General features: G+C 42.5%; 2 protein-coding genes across 2 annotated transcripts in view; one reads left to right on the top strand and one right to left on the bottom strand.

The window, feature by feature from the left end:
• The window catches only part of UBAC2 (UBA domain containing 2), an 89,665-nt gene extending 77,490 nt beyond the window's left edge, over positions 1-12,175 (top strand). Inside the window, exons 8-9 of the mRNA XM_084201324.1 lie at positions 5,319-5,438; positions 8,698-12,175. Coding sequence (XP_084057450.1) covers positions 5,319-5,438; positions 8,698-8,805 — 228 coding nt within the window. The 3' untranslated portion in view covers positions 8,806-12,175. The remainder of the gene's footprint in view (positions 1-5,318; positions 5,439-8,697) is intronic.
• Positions 12,176-17,967: 5,792 nt separating this feature from the next.
• LOC311166367 (G-protein coupled receptor 183-like) lies at positions 17,968-19,032 on the bottom strand (the record flags this gene model as incomplete). The annotated part of the gene is made up of 1 exon (XM_084226308.1): positions 17,968-19,032. The coding sequence occupies one exon, from the start codon at positions 19,030-19,032 to the stop codon at positions 17,968-17,970; it is 1,065 nt and encodes a 354-aa protein (XP_084082434.1).
• Between the last annotated feature and the right edge of the window lie 286 nt (positions 19,033-19,318).

Raw genomic sequence — 19,318 nt, 5'->3', positions numbered from 1 at the left:
GACAGAGCCTTTTGGCTGAATAGACTTGTCTGTAGGATAAATTTCCAGGAAATTAGAATATCATTAGAAATTGCTGGAGTGCTTTACTTGGTGAAAAATTCTTTCTGTCGTTGAGAACAATGCTTACAACATTAATACTGTTATCTTTCTACCCCCTTTTAAAAGAGGGAAGTTATTAAGAGGAAAACAGAACGCCAAAAAAAGTCTCCCCAAACAACCAAAAAAACAGAAGAGTTTTATCCTCACAAAAAGAGGCAGTCTAGACTGTGAGTAAGTGTACTGGAAATTTCACCATTTTTCTCTCTTCTGCAATGTTTAGGGTAGCACATATCATGTCATCCAAGGCTATGCTTTTTTTTTGTTTGTTTATTTATATCATCAGTATATGGACTTTGGAGTCAATACATTGTTGAAAAATTTATGCCAGAAAAACGAGTCAGTATTTCTTATTTTCAGTAAATTTTGTTATGAAGCTTTGTATGAAAAAAAAGTAAGTCAGTATTTACATCTTCTATACAGAGTGGAATATTTTACAAATGTAACTTTAAAAGGTGAAATGCAAAGCAATTTCCTTTTTCTTTTTTCTCACTGTGGTTATTATGTTAAGAAAAGGTGAACAGGCCATATCAAGAGGTGCTTCCTGTTTGTGCAAGTAGATGGCAAGCTGGCACTAACCATCTACAGGAGATAACATTATCAAAATATCTTAACCATGTGCTTCACTTTCAAGAGGATTTTTTAAAAGCCTTTCATTTCTTTTTAAATTAATGTAATTAAAATATGTGCATATCTGAAGGCTACATAACTAGATATTTGTTAATTGTCCATAATTCAACACTTTCATTTGTGAAGCTTTGGATAAGAAGCGCTTTTACAAAATATACCATGGCAGGTGTGTATGTGGGAAACAAGCTGAGCTGTTTTTCAAAACAGAGAAGAAGGAGATTATCTGAAAAGAAGTGGCATAATTAGGTTTTAGCAGGCTGTACAATCAGAGACGTTTGCTAGCTCTAGATATTTCTTCCTTATTCTGCAGGAAAGGAAGATACTTCTTTCCTGTAAACAGAATTGTCCCAGGCACCACTAAAAGAAAAAAACAACAACCCAAATTTTTAAAAAGAAAAACAAAATCAAGGATGTGACTTCAGAAGGCGCAGCTTCTGTACGTAAAGCCTTGGCAGCTATCCAGGAGTAAATCATCAATATGGCATTTCCTTAAAAGCTTTTCTGTAATGAAGAGCTGCTATTTTCCCCATTTCTTTAGTTCACTCCATTCGTAAATCTCATTCTTCGGTCATCTAAACTTGTGACAAGTTTGTTGTCTTCCTGTAACAGAAGTTCCAACATCACCAGTGTTCTAATCCATTTCCAATTGTGATTTATTAGAGACCAGTAAAATTACTTCCTTGGTATGTTTGTCTCCTATCAGACAGTAACAATGAACTTAAAATCAACTGATTCACCCAGTCTGTGCTGCTAAACAAAAGGAAACTTCTGACTTTTTCTAAAAAATTACAGTATAGGATTAAAGGGGGGATAAAGTCCTATAGGCCTTTCTTAGGTTTGTCTTGTCACCCTGCTAGTCAAATAATTAATAAAGTAGTGCTTTTGTCAAATCTTTTTCCTGATGACTTGCCAAAGACTAAGTTGGGAAGAGAGATAAGGGCCCAGGCACCAAATTGTGCACAGCATTTTTATGAGTCATGGTCTAGAATTTTTCAGTGCTCCTCATTCTCTAGCAGAACACCTTCACTGGCTGTTCCCCAGCACCAAAGATCAGGACCAAGAAAAATATTGCCTGAGATAATCTCAGTGCAAGATATCCCAAGTCTATCAGTTGTGGAATCTAGCTCTGGATGTGAGAGGTTTAAGGCATCCTCCTTACCTAGTCCTGGGTCATGTTAAGTCTCAGTCCCCAAACCATGTAGAGTTGAACTCAATTCTTTTTATAACAAACTGCCAACTGGAATCACAGAAGAACTGCCTGGATTTCACTAAATGGATCAGACTGGCACATTGAAAGTGTTATCACTGAAAGTGCTGCTCAGGAAAGGAGCTTCCACAGTGGACCCTGGAGCATCCCCATTGCTTATTGTTTTGCCCCACTCCAGAGAGCTCTCTTATCTGAGACAAGGCTTCTGTGGAGAGTGAGAAGATTGGTGTGAGCTCCTCTTTCTGTTGGGTGCTGGTGCTGAGGGTCAAGTGTGATGTGAAATGCTTAAATACGGTTTGCCGATTTCCCAGGAGGGAGTCTCAGATGGTTTAGAAGCATCACTTACATAAATTAACCAGAATTGATATCTTCATGTGAAATCTTCTTGACTTCTCACAAGTAAGTCTGGTGGCACAGGGTAAAACCACTGCACTACAGAAATGATCATGAAATTATGAAGAGGAGGTCTGCAAAATAACTTCTGTAAGGCGAGAATGAATATTGCTTTGGAAATCTCCTTCTGAGCATTGTTTAAACTGGAATTTGTGATATTTACTTGATGTTAAGACATTATTTGGTGCTTGGTATGGCTCAATTTAAAGCAGATCTTTATGTTTCTGCTGTGATAGTTAAGGTTGTCTGAAGGTCTTTGCACAGCCACCATCCATACTGTAAATCCACAGCCTTGATCTCCGTCTTCTGTGGATTTAAGACATTAGCTGCATTTCCCAGTTTTCCCTTACCTTTATGAGACTGACCACATTACCAGTCCCATGTTCCTGCTGCACTTCCTTGAATCCCTACTCTTTTGAGTCTGACTTTGTGGATGTGTGTCTAATTAGAAGTAACAGTGTGAAGGGAAACAATTTTCTTTCCATTAAGATAAATGATCCTAATGCACCTGGTTTTGGTGAAGTTTAAAAGACTACACAGATGAGAAGTGCACCACAATGTTGGGGTTAATCCTGACCATCAGTGTTCACATACCATTAAATGTTGGATATTTTTCTCTCATTAATACAGTTAAGAACTGATACATGATGTTTACCACAGTTTCCAAAGGTAATTGAAATACTCGATTTTGATCTAATTTGTCTAGTCTGTTTTCTCTGAGAAGGGGTCTTCACGTGAAACTCTTTTGAATGCTTCAGTCAACATCTGTAATTTATTAAGGTATCTGCTGTAAACCTTCAAAACTAAATAGTTATATTTGTAAGGAAATGGCAGTTCTTATTGAAAAAAATGAATTCTATGTACGTTAATGCAAACTGTATTGTAAGCTTAAGGTAAGGAAGTAGACAAGTCTGTAGTGTCAGGTGAGAGAGCACAGGACAGAGAGGATGCAAAACCAAACTGGAATAGGCAGCTCAGTATTGAAGCTCAGGGCACTGTTGGAAAGGTGCATTTATTTTGGTCTTCAGATACACTGAGATAAAGGTAAATTAATGTATATTGTAGATTTTGTATTTGATATACATTATTGTGTATGAATTATGGTGCCTCAAAGGCATGTGTCATAGTCCTGTTAGCATTTTTACCAATTCAGTGTGAATGACTTGTGGCAGCATTACTTCCTCCTTATGTCATCTCAAAATTGCAAAAACAGGTAAAGCAGCATTAGTGCAGTGCTCTCACTGAACTGTAGAGCTTAGTAGACTCTGAGAAAGTTCAACGTTCAAACTCAACGTAATTCTGAGTTATGGGAAATTATAGATGGGGAAGTACAGGACACAATTCCCCAAGACCACAAGGTAGTGCAGTGGTGTCAGTAGAAGATCTGATCCCTCTTTCTCCTTAGGTTTGTGCTCCAAACCAGTTCTCCTTTTTACTACGTTGTGCTGTTTGACTAACATGAGACTTACATGGAATCCTTTGATCAAAACATCATGAATGTTAAGCAAATATTTTATACAGTATGGGAAATGATGACACATACTTTTTTAAATTCAAATTCACTAATGGTGGGATCTATGTCTTGAAAATGGGTGATGGCTTCTGGCTATTTCACATCTTCACAGGGAAAAATGTAGTATAGAAGGGACTAGAATATTTCTCAGGCTGATGTTTCAAGTCTTATGACTCTTCAAATGCTTTTTTTAAGTGTGCCATTGTACTGCCCCCTGTGGTGTCTGGGCTGGTTGGTGCTCCTCTGGACGGAACGGAAGGAAACAAAGAAAAGGGCAGGAATGCTAAATATTTTTTTTTTGTGAGCACATTTAGCTGTTGCTGATCTGATTGAGCAGAGGGTATTTAATGCTCTAAGGATACATAAAGGCAGGAAGAGCACTATGAGAGAAGAAAAGAAAAAGCTCTCGTAAGAGGAAGGCCTTCTGAGAAACAACGTTATAGAACTAAAATAGAGCAACTAGAGGAAGGAAGGCCATGTCCTATATATACAGAAAGGGAGGGGGATCTTCTCCATAGTAACAGGGAGAGCAGGGGAGGAGGGAAAGGACAACACAGACTGACAGACTGCAAAAGTTTCAACTATAGAAAAGAGAGATTGGGCTTTGCTCTTACCTGCTTACAGGATATGTGGGCTTTGTGTGATACAAAATCCCTTCCAAAATGTCCATTTAAGCTAATGAAATGAAGATTCATTATTTCTGGACAATTATAAAACTTGTATTTTGGTATTTGTTCTTTATGTTCCAAATAGCTTACTATTACAAGAGTTGAAGTTTGGTTGTTAAGTAGTGTCAGTTCTGTGATTTGCACCATACCTATGTTACTGCAGTGTATTTGCATTATTACTATGTAGTTACAAGATGTTTTGGCACTGGAACATGGCCAGGTTTTGCGACAATATTTCATACACAGAAGTTAGGTAAATGTGGTGGGTCTGCAAGTCACACTGGTGTCACAGAAGTAGTCACTTGCGTGGAAGTCCCAAGTGTCCTGAAGGTTGGGTTTATTCTGTTTCCTGATGTAATTTTACTGATGCACTGAGAAACCACTTTTGCTTTTTTCTCTCACTTATTTCTTGTACTCTTTTTCCCTCGTTAACTTCAGCTGCAGTTTTGTAAAGTACTTGCAGGACCTGCTGTTGCACCTCTTGCCAGGTGAACCCCTGTTGGTAAAGACAGCTGTCTTTCAGCCTCAGAAACCTAGCACTGTACTAAACCAGATCTACCCCAATGGATCTGAAACATCCTTTCCTCCTTCTGTTAGCACTTTTCCTTAGTTTGCAGGGATTTCTTCAATCAACGAGTAAAGAAGTAACCAGTCCAGTTTTTTGCTTCATAGGAGACTACAGCAGTTTTTGTTATTTAAAATAAAGTACTTTACTTAAACATCTGCTTTGATATAATGTGGTACAGATGATCTTTTTGTTTAAAACATTGTAGTTCTTTTTTCAAAGACTGACAGTAGTGTCTTCTTTCAGGGTGGGATGATTAACTGGAATAGACTATTTCCTCCTTTACGTCATAGACATAATGCAAATTATCAAGATCACCCATCTGAACAAGGCATACCTCCACCTACTGAGGTTTCTGAAGAGCAGGTAAACACTTTCTATTTTAAAATGGCATATTAAATGGTTAGGAATTGACCTCTACTAATGTTTTATCATCTGTTTACACAGTTTCTCTAATGGTTTCCATAGCAGCAAAAATGAGCATATAAGGTAATGGTTGCAATACAGAGACAGCATATTGTCATTACTATCCAAACCAGAGTTACAGAGCTACTTGGGAGTTTCTACTTTTCTGTGTTACTGCTTATATTTTGTATTTAAAGATGTTGATGGTTTCAGTAGTGGAAACTATTCAAATCTGATAAAATAAATGTCTCAAAGAAAGAAGAATGATAAATAAATTTCATTATTTGTCATGTAGAAATCATCTTCGCTGAAGTCCCCAGCTTAAGTTTCCAATTCAGTCATTTTGGGGGTTTTCTAATAAAAATGTTATGCAAAACACACTTGGGCTAAAACTTGGATGTTTCCCTCAGTAATGTGGTCGTCTAATTCCTTATACTGATGCCACATACAAGATTGTGTCCTTTCTATCAAGTATAGATTTACACTTCTAGCCTTTTTTCTGATAGTTTTATTCTCAAAAGAGATTATTAATTACTCAGAAATTTAAGAATTTAAGATTAGTCTTATTCCTGCATTCAGAATTTATTGCATGCAGCCAAGTTCTCCAGGTTGTAGCCTGCACTTAGCTGTATTGGCCATTTTATAGTTTAAGGTCTCTGCTGGCCTTGAACAAGATTAGGTTTCTTTCCCTTTTTCCTTTTTTATAAGGATATAAGTCAACACTTGGTAGCAGCAATGTCATTTTTAGTTTAAACTGAGCTTCTCCCAAACAGAAGTCTTTTCTATGATCTGATTTCTAGCTTTGATTGGATGTTAGATTGTGCTCAAAACTTTTAGCTGCAATTTTGACTGCAAACCTTCAGGGCTACGTCTAGAAAGGGGAAAAAACCCACCACCACCACCAACAGCAAGAACAAAAAAAAAAAAACCTCCCAAAAAACCAACAAAACCCCAACTAACAAACAAAAAGAAAATAATAATAAAAACCCCATACCCAAAAGCTTGTTCTGAGACAAGCCCGGAAACTTAGTTTTGACTGTCCTGAAAGCCTACTTAGTGCCAGTATGGGATGGACCAGAAGATTTCCATGCTGGGTTGGCTTATTTCTTGAATTATTGGCAAATTCTGCTTATGGGGACTTCTAGTTTTGGGCCAAAACTAATGACATAGTTGCCAGTCTGGATTCTTACCCAAGGCCCAGATTTATGAAAGCAATATGCACTTATATTTTCTGATGCATTGAGGATGTCACTTGATTGCTGTCATTTGCAAGGCTCTCTGGTTACCCTGCAAAGAAGAAGTCATTAAAGCACCTTTGGTTTTTCAGGACTGTGTTAATAATGACACAAGTTGTCTTAAAATGGCAGAAATGCGAGGGTTTAATCTGTTCATCACATTAAAGTTTGTGAGCATTTGCAGTGCTTGTGGTACAAAAATCTCTGCATTTCTTGTAGGGTTTTAATAACTTTAGTTACTATTGCCAGTTATACACCATTTCCTGGAGCTGGATTCATTTCCTGTGCTTAAAATGCGCTCAGATGAAAAAAAATTTTGTTATTACTATTCCCCGTGGTGCTTGATGAATATTTCTGCAAATAGGAACGTTGCAATTCCATCCACCATTTCTTAAAGTTAGAATTCATGGCAACTGCAACGAAAACTTTACTTCTGAAGTGTGTTTCTGTGGTTAGCTTTTATTCCACTGCCTGCCCTTTTTCTCATAAAAAACCCACAATCTTAGATGAAAAATAAGAGTTGCAGGTTACAAAATTAAGTTTGGACTTAAATTGTTGCTGCAGAAGTGTCGAAAGTAACAATTCATTTCTCTCCCTACAAGAAAGTGAAAAAACGTGGCAGTAGATTGTAAGGTTGATGTTCTGACATCCAACGTAGCTGTTCTCAAATGTGTTGTGGGAGTGTATTTATATTAAGAAAAGAAAAAAGACCTGTGCCTCTGGGCAAACTTGGCACTTGTATATTTCTCAGGAAGTCACCAAAGCAGAGATGACTAAAAATACTGAAAGTTCTGGAGGTGTCTTAGAGGAAAGAAAAGCTGCGTTTGGTGGCAACTTTCTTTTAAAAATACTTTCAGTGCTAGTGCTGCACATTGGTCTTGCACCCTGGGAAAATTCCTCTCAAGATGTGTACAGCCTCCTCTGTGTTCCTGCTTCACTCTGCTGCTGCAGGCTCACTGCAGGTGGAGGAGGAGGAGGAGGAGTAGCTCTCTGACAGGTTCTGTAGCCCAGGACTTTCAGGTTCAGAGTTGTGGAATGCTTTATGTTGCCAACCACAGTTACTTTTACATGCCATTCCCTGCCCTCCCACACCTTTTTTCCACTTCTGGAAGATTAATTTAAAAGTGAATGAGTTATATTGTGACTTTCAGTTATACCAAAGTGAGACTTACAGATTTTAAATGTATTTTAAATTGGTAATTAACCATAAATTAAATTTGCATTGTCTTTTTACACGTGGTGTTTTTAATATCTGTTAACACAGAGCACAAAGGTTAGGTGTCAAGTATGTGATATTATAAAGAGGGCTGGTCAAGTGGTTATTGATTTAACAAAATCACTATCTTAATGTGCTCTTTTCCATGTTTTTCTTCCATTAGATGTCATTGATTTTTGCTTTTCAGAAGTTTTTGGCAAAAAAAATTGCTTTTTTGAGTATATGTAGAAGCCCTCCAAGAATTTTCCTAAACCAATTTAAGTATTGTACTTCCTCTACTTAAAAACTAACTTTAAGGTTTATTTTTAAAACCCCAACACCTGGAATGAATAGTTTTGAGAGGTTTTTTAATGGTCTCTGGAGAAGTAGATCTTTTCAAGGAAGAGAGCTGAAGATTCATTCTGGATAGGTTTTCTCATCTGCTCTATAATTCTGTGTTTTGGTCAGTGTTGGTTTCTTGAGATCCTGTTCTTGTTGAGAGCAGCAAGCCCCCAGGTCAGACTGTAATTGTCATGTGTGGTACCAGACTTTGGATTTTACTCTTCTTTCAAAACTGGACCAACCAGGAAAATGCAGGTGTGGCATTTTCTGCAATCAGCTTTGAATTAAGTGGTGGAAAGTGGTCATCTCTGTGGCAAGGTTTTGAAGCAGGCTGTCCCTGATAGGTATTGGATCAGTGGAAAAGTGATTTCTGACATTATTGACTAATGTGCACACAGTGTGAATAAAACTCTGGCTTTAAAGTGGTGTTACTTCATTTCTTTTCCAGGTTGCACGACTTATGGAAATGGGGTTTTCCAGAGGAGATGCTCTAGAAGCTCTGAGGGCTTCAAATAATGACTTAAATGTAGCCACTAATTTTCTACTGCAGCACTGATGGTTTTGTGTGTGAAGGAGCTTCACCCGATGGGTTTGTACATGCCTGGGAGAGGATCAAAGCCACCTGCTGGGCAGACTCACCAAGGTCAGCCTGCGAGAGCGAGAGAGACGCGGCTCCACGTGACAGGTGACTCAGAGCGATGTTAAGAAATGATGTGAACTGTTCCCAAGCCTTTGGATCACTTGGTGGTTTCTAGTCTGGTTATCCTTTTCAAATTAACTTTAGTTTCTACTTGTTACTGGATATCACCTAAATTTATTTTTAAATAAAATAGGTGGGTTTTTTCTTGTAAGTCTTTGTTAGACGTTATCAGACTTAATGACTAGGAAAAAAAAGCTCCAACAACTACAACAACTAGATTTACCTGTCAAGAAAAATCATATTTTCTTCATTTACAAGTCTAATTTCTCTAGCTTAAATGTTATTTTACAGTACTTGATTTTTTATTACAGTAATAAGAGGTTTGAAGATCACTTAATTTTCAACTTAATAAAGGGTCGTGGGACTATTATGTCATTCTTTGCAAAGTTTTGTTAATGCCTGTAATATTTTATTTCTCAAATTTCTTTTTGAATAAAAGTTGTCATTCAGCACATCATAGACAGATAGGGTGAGAAAAAATTCGTGTGTGTATGGTGAGCTATGGCAAGTGACCACTGTAAAATTGAATTTTTACAAACTGAGTGAATTGCTGCTCAAATACGGGTCATGAAGATACGCACTGGAAGCAATAAAGGTGAATTGAATGATGCAATAAGATCAGAACTGGAATGATGTGAATGACTCCCATGGCTAACTCAGAGATGACTTCTGTAACAATGGATGTATGTGCGGTGTCCTATGTGCTGCTTTCAGTTTTTTCAGCTGGCTACATATTGTCTTAAAAGGAAATTACAAAAAGCTAACTTTTCTACATATAAGTCTAGTTTTCTAGTGTCAGAGATGAGGATGGCCCTGCATTTGCTGAATCCTCACTATCTGGTCAACTTTGTGTTGACCAGTGGAACATTAACATTAGGGGTGATCCAGGCTGGCACAGGAGGCAGCAGTTCAGAAGTGCAAAGTTTGTGCCATGCTGGGTTTAAAGCTTTGATTGATTCCTGAATCAGCTTGCTTGGCCTGACTCTCAGAAGTGCTCAGTATTATCACCTCAGGAGTTGCAGGAGGTGGGGTGCAAAGAGGGGAACATCTCTGTAAAAGCAATCTGAAGGAATGCAAGATTCCAGAGTGCAACTCCATGAACCAATCTCCACGTGTATCTTACACATTTCTTGTATGTTTCTATCTGTACTTGTATGTGTGTGTGTGCAGCGTGTGCATACGTGTCTGTTTATATACACACAGGCATATTTATTACATGCATACATTTAGAATAAGGTATAGGGCATAAGAAGTGTAACAGAGGCAATAAGAGGTGCATAGGGATGTTTTGGAAATCCAGATGAACACTGTGTACCACAGCACAGATCTTTGCAGTCTCACTTGGCCTGGAAAACATATCAGGAAATTGCAGGACAAGATTTCAGGGGGGAGATACTTCTCTTTCCTTTTTTAATTGACTGATAAAACAGACAAAAGTCCTTTGGGCATACAAGTTGTTATCTAGAATTTGCATCAAATTTGTGCAGCTTTCAGTACATGACATAATTTTTAATTAAGTCAGTGTTCTGTATGTATTTCTTTGGTGTTTTGCAGTGGGTTAAGTAAGGGGGGTTTGGCATGACAGTGTTTTTTCTTGGGCATTGATCAGTCTCCTTCAGGGTTTAGCTTCTTTCCGTGATCATATTATTTAGGGAGGGTCTGCTTTTTAAAAAAGGTTGAAAGGTTTTGTTTGTGTGAGGCTGAAGCTATGTGTGTGTGTGTAGACCACAGACACTTCTGTACCCAGGGAACTCTGAAAACCTGCTGTCTTGGAAAGCAAAGCATACATGTAAGAAAAAGAAGTCCTGCCATAATCTGTATATGCAGACTACTTAAATATTTTGAAACAAGTACAGGTTTTAATTTTGAAACATACTGATTCTTCCTTCACAAATATTTTATCCAAAAATAGCAATAAAGAGTGGTAAATTAATTCATAAATCAAATTTTGTCTGTAGGAAATAAAATACCTATCCCAGAGTAAATAAACATGCCCTTTTCAGACATTGCCCTGCTGTAGGGACAAGGACAAAGAGTATTCCTTGGAATTTTAAAACATGTTGAGTGGCATATGGGGTATGTAAGTGGATATTCTCCAAGTCTAAACCCTTTCTCACTGTTGCCTGTACAGGGAGTATTCAAATGCCACGGTTGCTTGGAAAATTCCATTTTGCTGGGCCTTCTGCAAAACATGGTTAAACCTAAGGGGTAAAATGCAGGTCTTGGTGATGTCAGTTAAAACTCCAGTTGATCGTGAGAAAAGTTTGTGTTCAAAATGCTTCCAGGGTTGTGATTTACAATAAAAAAATTAAGAAAAAAGAAGTGGTAAAAGAAGGGTCTGAGACACTGTTGAAAACAGTTCCTGTTTCATGCAAGAACCATAGAAGAAAGATTCGCACGTTAGAGCTGGAAAACAACTCAGTTTCCATTTGATGGTGAAATGTTCATGAACTGTTTCTGGGAATGTGAGGAGCATGTTCTTCACCCAGCCTACGCTGGGTTTGTCTGATACAGTTTTGAATGTCTCATCACACAGTTTCTAATCTGTGTGTGACACAAGCCATATTTTTTTGGCACCATGAAGAAGGCAGAATACTTTTCTACTTATTGGATTTCAAGTCCCTAGAAAATTCATTCTAGTTCTAGTAAAGCCAAGATTTGATATTTTGAAATAAAAGTAGTTGCTGCTGTTAAAAATTTCCCTACTAGACAGGGAATATCATCTTGTGAGACAGCACTGGAGTAACTTGTTGGGGGACTTTCCTAGACAGTTACATGACACTGAAACACACCCACAGTGAGGTTTATATTTATGTAAATCTACCTGATAAGCCACCAGGCTCAGGTTCTCAAGCCTTAACTTTCTGCCAAGATGGAGACTGGTTGGTCTCAAGACCTACCTAAACTATTTTCCTCCCTCAAAACAAGCATTAAAGGCTGCCTGTTACTGAGAGAGCACAGGGACTGTCACAGCTGGTTCACACACCAGCCTGTGCTGTCTAGCACTTTTGGAATATGTGGTGGAGAAAAGATCTTGTTACTTTTGCCTGGAACAGAAGAACGAGCCAGAAAAACTTATTGCAAGGCACTGGGCAAAGGGCAACGTTTCTGGCTCTCCTGTTTGTATGTATATGTATATATATGATTATATATATGCATATATGTGTGTATGCATGTGTATATATACAGAGAGTGAGTCAGAATATTTATGTATTGCTGCAATGAATTTAAGTGGAGCTGAGAGTTTGTTAAAACAAAATTAAAAGTCTGTATTCAAAGACCCCCCCTCTCTCAAACGTGTGTATTTGGAGTATCTGTGCAGTTGCAAAGGCACCAAGTTTTGGAAACACCCCCAACTACAACTCCCATACTGTGAGGGGAACTGCATCTATTTGAGGATAAATAAATGCACAGCATTCATTTGAACTGATAGAGGAATTTGATACAAAAAATGCAATTAAATTCTTGTGTATTCTTCCACAAGAAAAACCTACGTGAGATTAGCTTTCTGTGACTGTGTGGCCACATCAATCAGTATTTTATATAAATGAGCATATTTTGAACAAATAAACTGTTTTACTAGGAGAATTACATGAACACACAAACACTATATGTGTTTATAGATTTATGCACACCTGCAAGCATATTTTTATTTATCTATCTATCTATCTATCTATCTATCCATCCATCTATCTATATATGTATATGTAAAATGTGTGTGCATTTACTTAAAAAATACTGGTTGAATTTTTAGTAGGATTAAATTCCTCCTGTTTCCATGTGTAAATGGATTCTTTACCACAGAAAATCTGCTCTGAAACTCAGAGGGTGTGTGCTTCCAACACTGTTTGGTGCAAAGATGAGGTGAGACACCAGCGGTGGGAGCAGAGGAATGTTGGAGCTGGACAAATGGGTGTGACTGTTGAGAATCTCAACACATTGGTAGTTCAGCTGTCATCAGTTGTTTTCCAAAGGAGAGGTTTAAGAGGAAGGAGAAGTTAGTTTGACTCATACCTGTTTGTAGGAGGCTGTTTCTACACCTGAATGGTTGCAGTGGAGAAAGCAGGAATATACATCAAAAATGGGTGAAACATTCCAGGATCCTGGCTGAAGTGAAAGCAGGATCCGACCTTTTGACTGAGGATAGGTAGGGATCGTGTCATGTAAGATTAGCAAAGGAAAGGACTTGAGAGAGATGAGGCAGGTGGAACTGAGGAAACCCAGAGAGTTTAGGAAAGAGGAGCCAAGGAGAACTGAGGACAGAAAGAGATGACCTGCTGAGAGAAAGGGGACAGAGTGTTGCATTGCACTTAGCTCAGTTTTAAAAGAATTCGCAGGATTTCATGCAGAAAATGAAAATATGCAAGGTTATGGCTAATCTCGTACTGAAAATCCACTCTTTTTTTTAGGCGTGTCTGATAGGGGAATCCTCACATTTTATTTGGTCAGTTTTGCAGGAGGTGGTACACGTGGCAAGTGAGAAAGCAGTGTAATCCCAGCAGCTGGGCAGTGCAGCAAACCCTGGAGGCAGTCGTATGTGAGAATGGAGATGGTTCTGGCTTCCAAAGCAGTTAGCCCTGCCAACCTGACTTCTCCTGGCACCTCTCCATCCCAGCTGCTCCAGAAAGGACACAGCCCCTCACAGGTCCTGCAGCATTTCCCATGGAAGGTGCTTTATAATTCCTGTTCCATGAGAGCACCCCACCTGTGTAAGGGAAGTGGGTTGACAGCTTGTGCTTGCCCCTCACTGCTTCTGGGCATTTGCTTGGGGGCAGGCAGAGACACAGGTGCACCTCTGAGGAGAAAACAGTTGTCCACATCTCCTGGCCTGATCAATCACACCAGGGCTTGTTATTTGGCCATGAGAAGCTTTTATTTTTAGTAGATATGTGCGTCACAATATTTTACTGGCTTACAAAGTTGGCTTACAAATATTATGTATGACATGCAATAGTTTCAGTTCAGGACAATTTAAAGCACAGACTGAAGAGGTGTGTAAGTTGGGAACCACTGCTAAGGGAAAAAAGCTGTTCTGTTTGAGCTCTCTCCAGCCCCCCTGCCAAGGGCAGGGACACCTTTCTAGACCAGGTTGCTCAAAGCTCCATCAAATCCAGCTCCTGAACACTTCCAGGGATGGGTCATCCACATCTTCTCTCGACAGCCTGTTCCAGTGTCTCACCACTCCCATGTAAAGAACTTTGTCTTAATATCTCATCGAAACCTGCCCTCTTTTTGAAAACATTCCCCCTTGTCCTGTCATTGGAGGCTCTTGTCAAAACAGGCCCTTGTCAGAAGTCCCTCTCCAGCTGCCTTGGAGGCTTTAGGTACTTAGATTTTCAGTGCTCTAAGGTGTCCCTGGATCCTTCTCCAGGCTGAACAATCCCAAGGCTCTCATCCTGTCATCAAAGGAGAGGTGCTCCACAACCTGGATTATCTTGATGGCCCTCTTCTGGACTTGCTCCAACAGGTCCATGTTGTTCCTGTGCTGGGGACCCCCGATGCAGTATTCCAGGTGGGATTGCACCAAAGTTGAATATAAGGACAAAATAATCTCCCTTGACCTGCTGGTCATGCTGCTTTTGACGCAGCCCAGGATATTCTCCTGATGCAGACAGTATATACTGTGTCCTATATCTGTGCATGTATTACCTGTTGTTATGTGTCCACAAAGTGTACTCTCTGCCCTCAGATAAAAGTGCAATCTTCTCTTAGAAGACAGTACAGCACCAATAGGCTGCAGAAAAGCAAGAATTACCTGCATACCGTGCAGTTACACCTCTCTGCACAGAACGCCTTCGATCCCAGTGTGCTGCCGTGTGCCTCCCGTACACGCCACCAGCACCCGGCTCACGAATGGCGCCGCATCCCTGCGCGGCAGCAGACGCGTGGGGGAAGCACAGCCCCATCTGTCACCGTCCTCTTCGATTCGTGCGCGTATTTTTAACACTGAGCAAAGGTTCCGACTCCCTCTTTTGGAGGGAACCGGCGCTGCTCCTCTCACCCGGAGGCACCGTCGGGGCCGGCACTGCGCCCTCGGGGCTCCCTCCGCCACGGGTACCCCCAGCCGGGGGTCTCGGGGGTCCGCGCCCCGGGGCAGCCGGGGCAAGGCAAGAGCAGCAGCCGGGCAGAGCCCGTAGAGGGGTATTTAAAAGACAGGCAGGTGCTGCACTTGTGGACATGGTTTAGCGGTGGCCTTGGCGGTGCTGGGTTAATGGCTGGTCCCAATTATCTCAGAGGTCTTTTTTAACCTAAATGATTCTGTGCTTCAGTGCTTCTGTGATTCCAAGGAATTGCTGGTGAGTCCAAGCGTGGCAGCGGGCGGTAGCTGCTGGGCTAGCAGTGTACAGCGAGAACGATATGAAGAGCTTGGACTGAACAGGTGAACAGCAAAGGGTAGAAAAATGTTACTGTGCCTCTAGACAAAATGCTGTGTATGGTTTCTCTTCAGTTTTAGAGAAATGCTCCTTTTTTTCAAGCAGACAGGGAGCACCCACAGGTGGGTAAGCTAGTCTGGGCAATGGAGAGTTCTTTAGAGTTCTTCTTTGCCCAATTCCTCTTGACCCAAGTCCCTTCCTTCTCCATCTCGTGGATGTTCTCTCAACTCCAGCTAATTGCCTGCTGTCCCCAGATTGGTACTTTCAAAAGCAAAGTAGCCGAGGCTGGTGTCCATCCAGAGGAGGAAGGCCGGATCCTTCCTGCATTTTGCAGCACTACACCCAATTCTTCAGCTACTTCCTACTCCAAAGGCTCCTACTGGTTGCAAGAGGTGGAGGTACCTTTCTTAATAAAGTACTTCTGAGAAAAACAGAGTCCAATAAGGAGCAAACAAGGTTATGTTTATACTTCACCTTCTCCTGAGAAGGCTTGGTCGTAGACTGGCTTTTTCTCATCTGTGGGCTGCAGCTTGGCAAAACATCTCAATGTTTTGATCTTGAGTAGGAGGGTTGGCCACTGCTCTGGTGCTCACATGGAAACCAACAGCTACAAACCACTGGCAGCCCCCAACACGGTCCTGTGGAATTTGAGTTACAAAGATGGCAGAGCCAAGCTCTTCATAGCACAAGTAGGTGATGTTAGGGGCAACAGCCACCACCTGTGGATGGGGAAGTTCAGACACAACAGTGGGGAAAATGGTTTTATCCAGAGAGCAATGCACAGTGGGAACTGTCACCTCAGCAAGGCGACCTTGCCTGGAGTTTCCAAGCCTTGTCTGCATGAAGCCACATCCAGCCTGATATTGTGCCAACCACAGTCCTGCTTTGGGTGGGCTGCTGGATGAGGTGATGCAGAGATTCCCTTCCAGCCATCACCTCCCGGACATATTAATAGGGCAATGTAAGTGTCCAGCAACTACCAACCTAACCAGACTCCTTCAAGGGTGTTCAGACCACTGATATCCTGATATTATTGCATCCCAGCTCTTTTTTGTCCATTGTAATATGCTTTTCAGGACAAAGGCCCTCTGCTTTGAGGAGGGCTCAGCCTCCAGAAAGGATCTACTGGAACCTGTTTCCCACCTGAGTTGTTTTAGGCATCCCTCTTAGTCAGCCTTCAGCATGCCTTCAGCCTTCAGACCCATACCATAAGTAAAACCATCGCTGTCCAAAAGCTTGTTCATGTGCATTTAAAACAATGAAGGGCTGCATGTGACTATTATTAACTTTCTAGGCATAAAAAAGGTTATTGCCTTAAAGAATGATTTGTATAAATCAAGTGTCTGTTCATGAAACATTTTCAGGTATACTTTTCAGTAAATGAAGTACCTTTTTTTTCCTCTGCATATCTCTGTGTGTGTCTGTCCCTTCCAACTTCAAAGAAAAGACTAGACACGCCAGGAACTGTGAAATCCTATGTGTGGGTTTTTTATCGTAGTCTAGTGATTTCAGCAAAGAGCTGAGGAGGCTCCTGACAACTTTCTCCTTGTCTGAGAGGCACAAACTTCAGCAGGAACCTGATGTCCCAGGGTTCCTTCCCTTGCTCTGGCAATAGTCACAAGTAAACTCCCATAGAAGGGCTCTCAGACTCCTCAGGGCACGAGCTTCAAGGTCGCAAAAGGCCACTCTCAGTTCTTGTTCCTATTTCTCTGCTAAGGACTAATGGGAAGGTTTGCCCCATGAGTACATCCAGGGCAGGTTTGCACCTTAGAGCTGGGCTGGAATCCAGGCCATCCCCACGATCCCCCTCCTGGCAGTGGGTCCCAGGGTGACTGCAGTGCGGTCAGGTGGGGAAGAAGCAGTCTTCACCCTGGGGAAGAAGCAGTCACCCAAACAATGAATGTAGGCAGCAGCATATCCAGGAGCTCCACAAATTCACATCCTCACACCTCTTCCTTGGGAGAGGGCTTTTCCAGCATCTCCCACATGCCCCATACTTACTGCTTGCCCCAGGCAGAGCCCTGGTGCAGGAGCAGGATGCTGGGCAGGCAGAGAGCAAAGCTGCTGTTTGCTGGTGTGGAGAAAAGGAGCTGTAGGCCATCTTCTGCATGCAAATAACATCCCAGCCTTTCCCTGGAGTTCCCTGAGTCCATCTCCTCATGCTTTCTGCCCTGAAGCCTGCAGGGATGCTGCTGTAGTGCTCCAGGGGCAGTGCAGGGGAAGGGGGCAGAGGGACACCCATGGTGGTTACCAGCCCACCCCAGCCCCACAGGGATGTGGACAGGCACGGGAGAGAGGTGCAGTGCAGAGCTGGGACAGACAGCAGCTGAGTGTGCCAGGCAGAGCAGCTGCACGAGCTGCCCCCTCTGGGCTGGGATGAAAAGGTGCCTCTGCGTGCTCCTGGCTGGCAGGTGCAGCAGCGCTGAGCACAGAGCCAGGCACACAGCCAGGCACGCAGAGCCAGGCACGCAGAGCCAGGCAGGGCTTTGTCCCTGCCGGATTGGCTTTGTGAGAGCCCCTGGCTCCAGGCAGAGGAGCGATGGGACCCTGTTGAAGGTGCTGGTCCTGCAGCTCGACTCTGCCTCCTGCCATCAGGGATGGTCCATAAGTCACAGGCCAGGGCAAAAGGGAGGGGCTAGTGCTGCTAGACGGAGCTGGAGGCGGGCGGCTGGCTGTTGCTGTTGCTCTCCGAGGGGGTCTTGGCAGTGGAGGAGGTGGCCAGGGAGCCGCTGTTCCTGAAGATGCGGAGCAGCCTCCGCTTGTAGCCCCGGAAGGCGAAGAAGTAGATGATGGGGTCGATGCAGCAGTTGAGGTTCATGAACGCCACAGTGACTTGCAGGGACATCTTGAAGGCTTGCTGCTCGCGGCAGGATGGCTGGTAGAGGATCTTCCTGACCATGAACTGGACAATGTTGAGGTGGTAGGGACTGAAGCAGAGCAGGACAGCCAGCAGAACCACCAGGATGACAGTGAAGGCCCGGTGGTGGTGCCCGTTCTTCACTGTCAGAGGGTTCTCCTTGGCCGTCTGGCAGAGCTTGAGGTTGATCCTCACATAGCACACCAAGATGATGCCCACAGGCAGGAAGAAGCCAAGCATGCAGGCCACCAGGAGCAGGTAGGGCAGATTGGGAATCTCCTCGAAGTTGAAGTACTCCATGCAGGTCAGCTTGTCTCCCATCCTGCGCGTCATGGGCCGCAGGAGGAGCGGAGCCGTCTGCAGGAACACCAAGGACCAGATGAGGACGCAGATGCCCCTGGCACGGCTCATCTTCCGAATCCTGCCGGGGTGCCTGGTGCGCACCACGGCCACGTAGCGGTCCACGCTCACACAGGTCATGAAGTAGATGCTCACATAGGTGTTCATGTAGAAGATGAAAGCTGTGATCCGGCAGAACCAGTCCCCAAAGGGCCAGTCAGACTCCAGGATGTAGTAGGCGATCCTGCCCGGCAGTGCCAGGGTGAAGAGGGCATCGGAGAGAGCCAGGTTCACCAGGTAGAGGTCGGTGGAATTGAGTTTCTTCTTCCTGCGCTGGGAGGTGATACAGAGGGCCAGGACATTCCCACAGGCACCGAACACCAGCAGGATGGTGTAGAAAAGGGAGAAGGTGACTTTGGTTGAGAAGTGGTGGTTGTGCACGTTGCAGCTGCTCTGGTTGCTGGAGGTGAGGTTGGTGATCAGGAGCACATCCTCCACAAGAGCCATTTCCATGGTGCCTCACGAGCTCTTGCTCTCTCCTTTGGAATAAGAGCAGATGTGAAACTTGCAGCTTATTGATAACAGGAGTGGCTCACTTAGAGCTGGCCCTCATCACAAAGGAAAAGCCCTGTCCCCTGCTCCAGCCACCCCTCCCAGCAGCACACAGCTCGAGTCATTTGGAAAAATGCTTCTCTTGTGATTTTGGTGAGAGCATCTCAGCAGTGGCTGTGAGTCATTCTCCTTTTCTTATAACGAGCTACTCTTAATTCTGTTTTTTCACAAGTCCAATCAATTTGAG

Source organism: Fringilla coelebs, assembly GCF_963513975.1.
Source record: "Fringilla coelebs genome assembly, chromosome: 2".
In the NCBI taxonomy this organism is placed as follows: Eukaryota; Metazoa; Chordata; class Aves; order Passeriformes; family Fringillidae; genus Fringilla; species Fringilla coelebs.
Note: the sequence above shows the minus strand (reverse complement) of the source record. Positions and strands in the feature narration are given on the sequence as shown.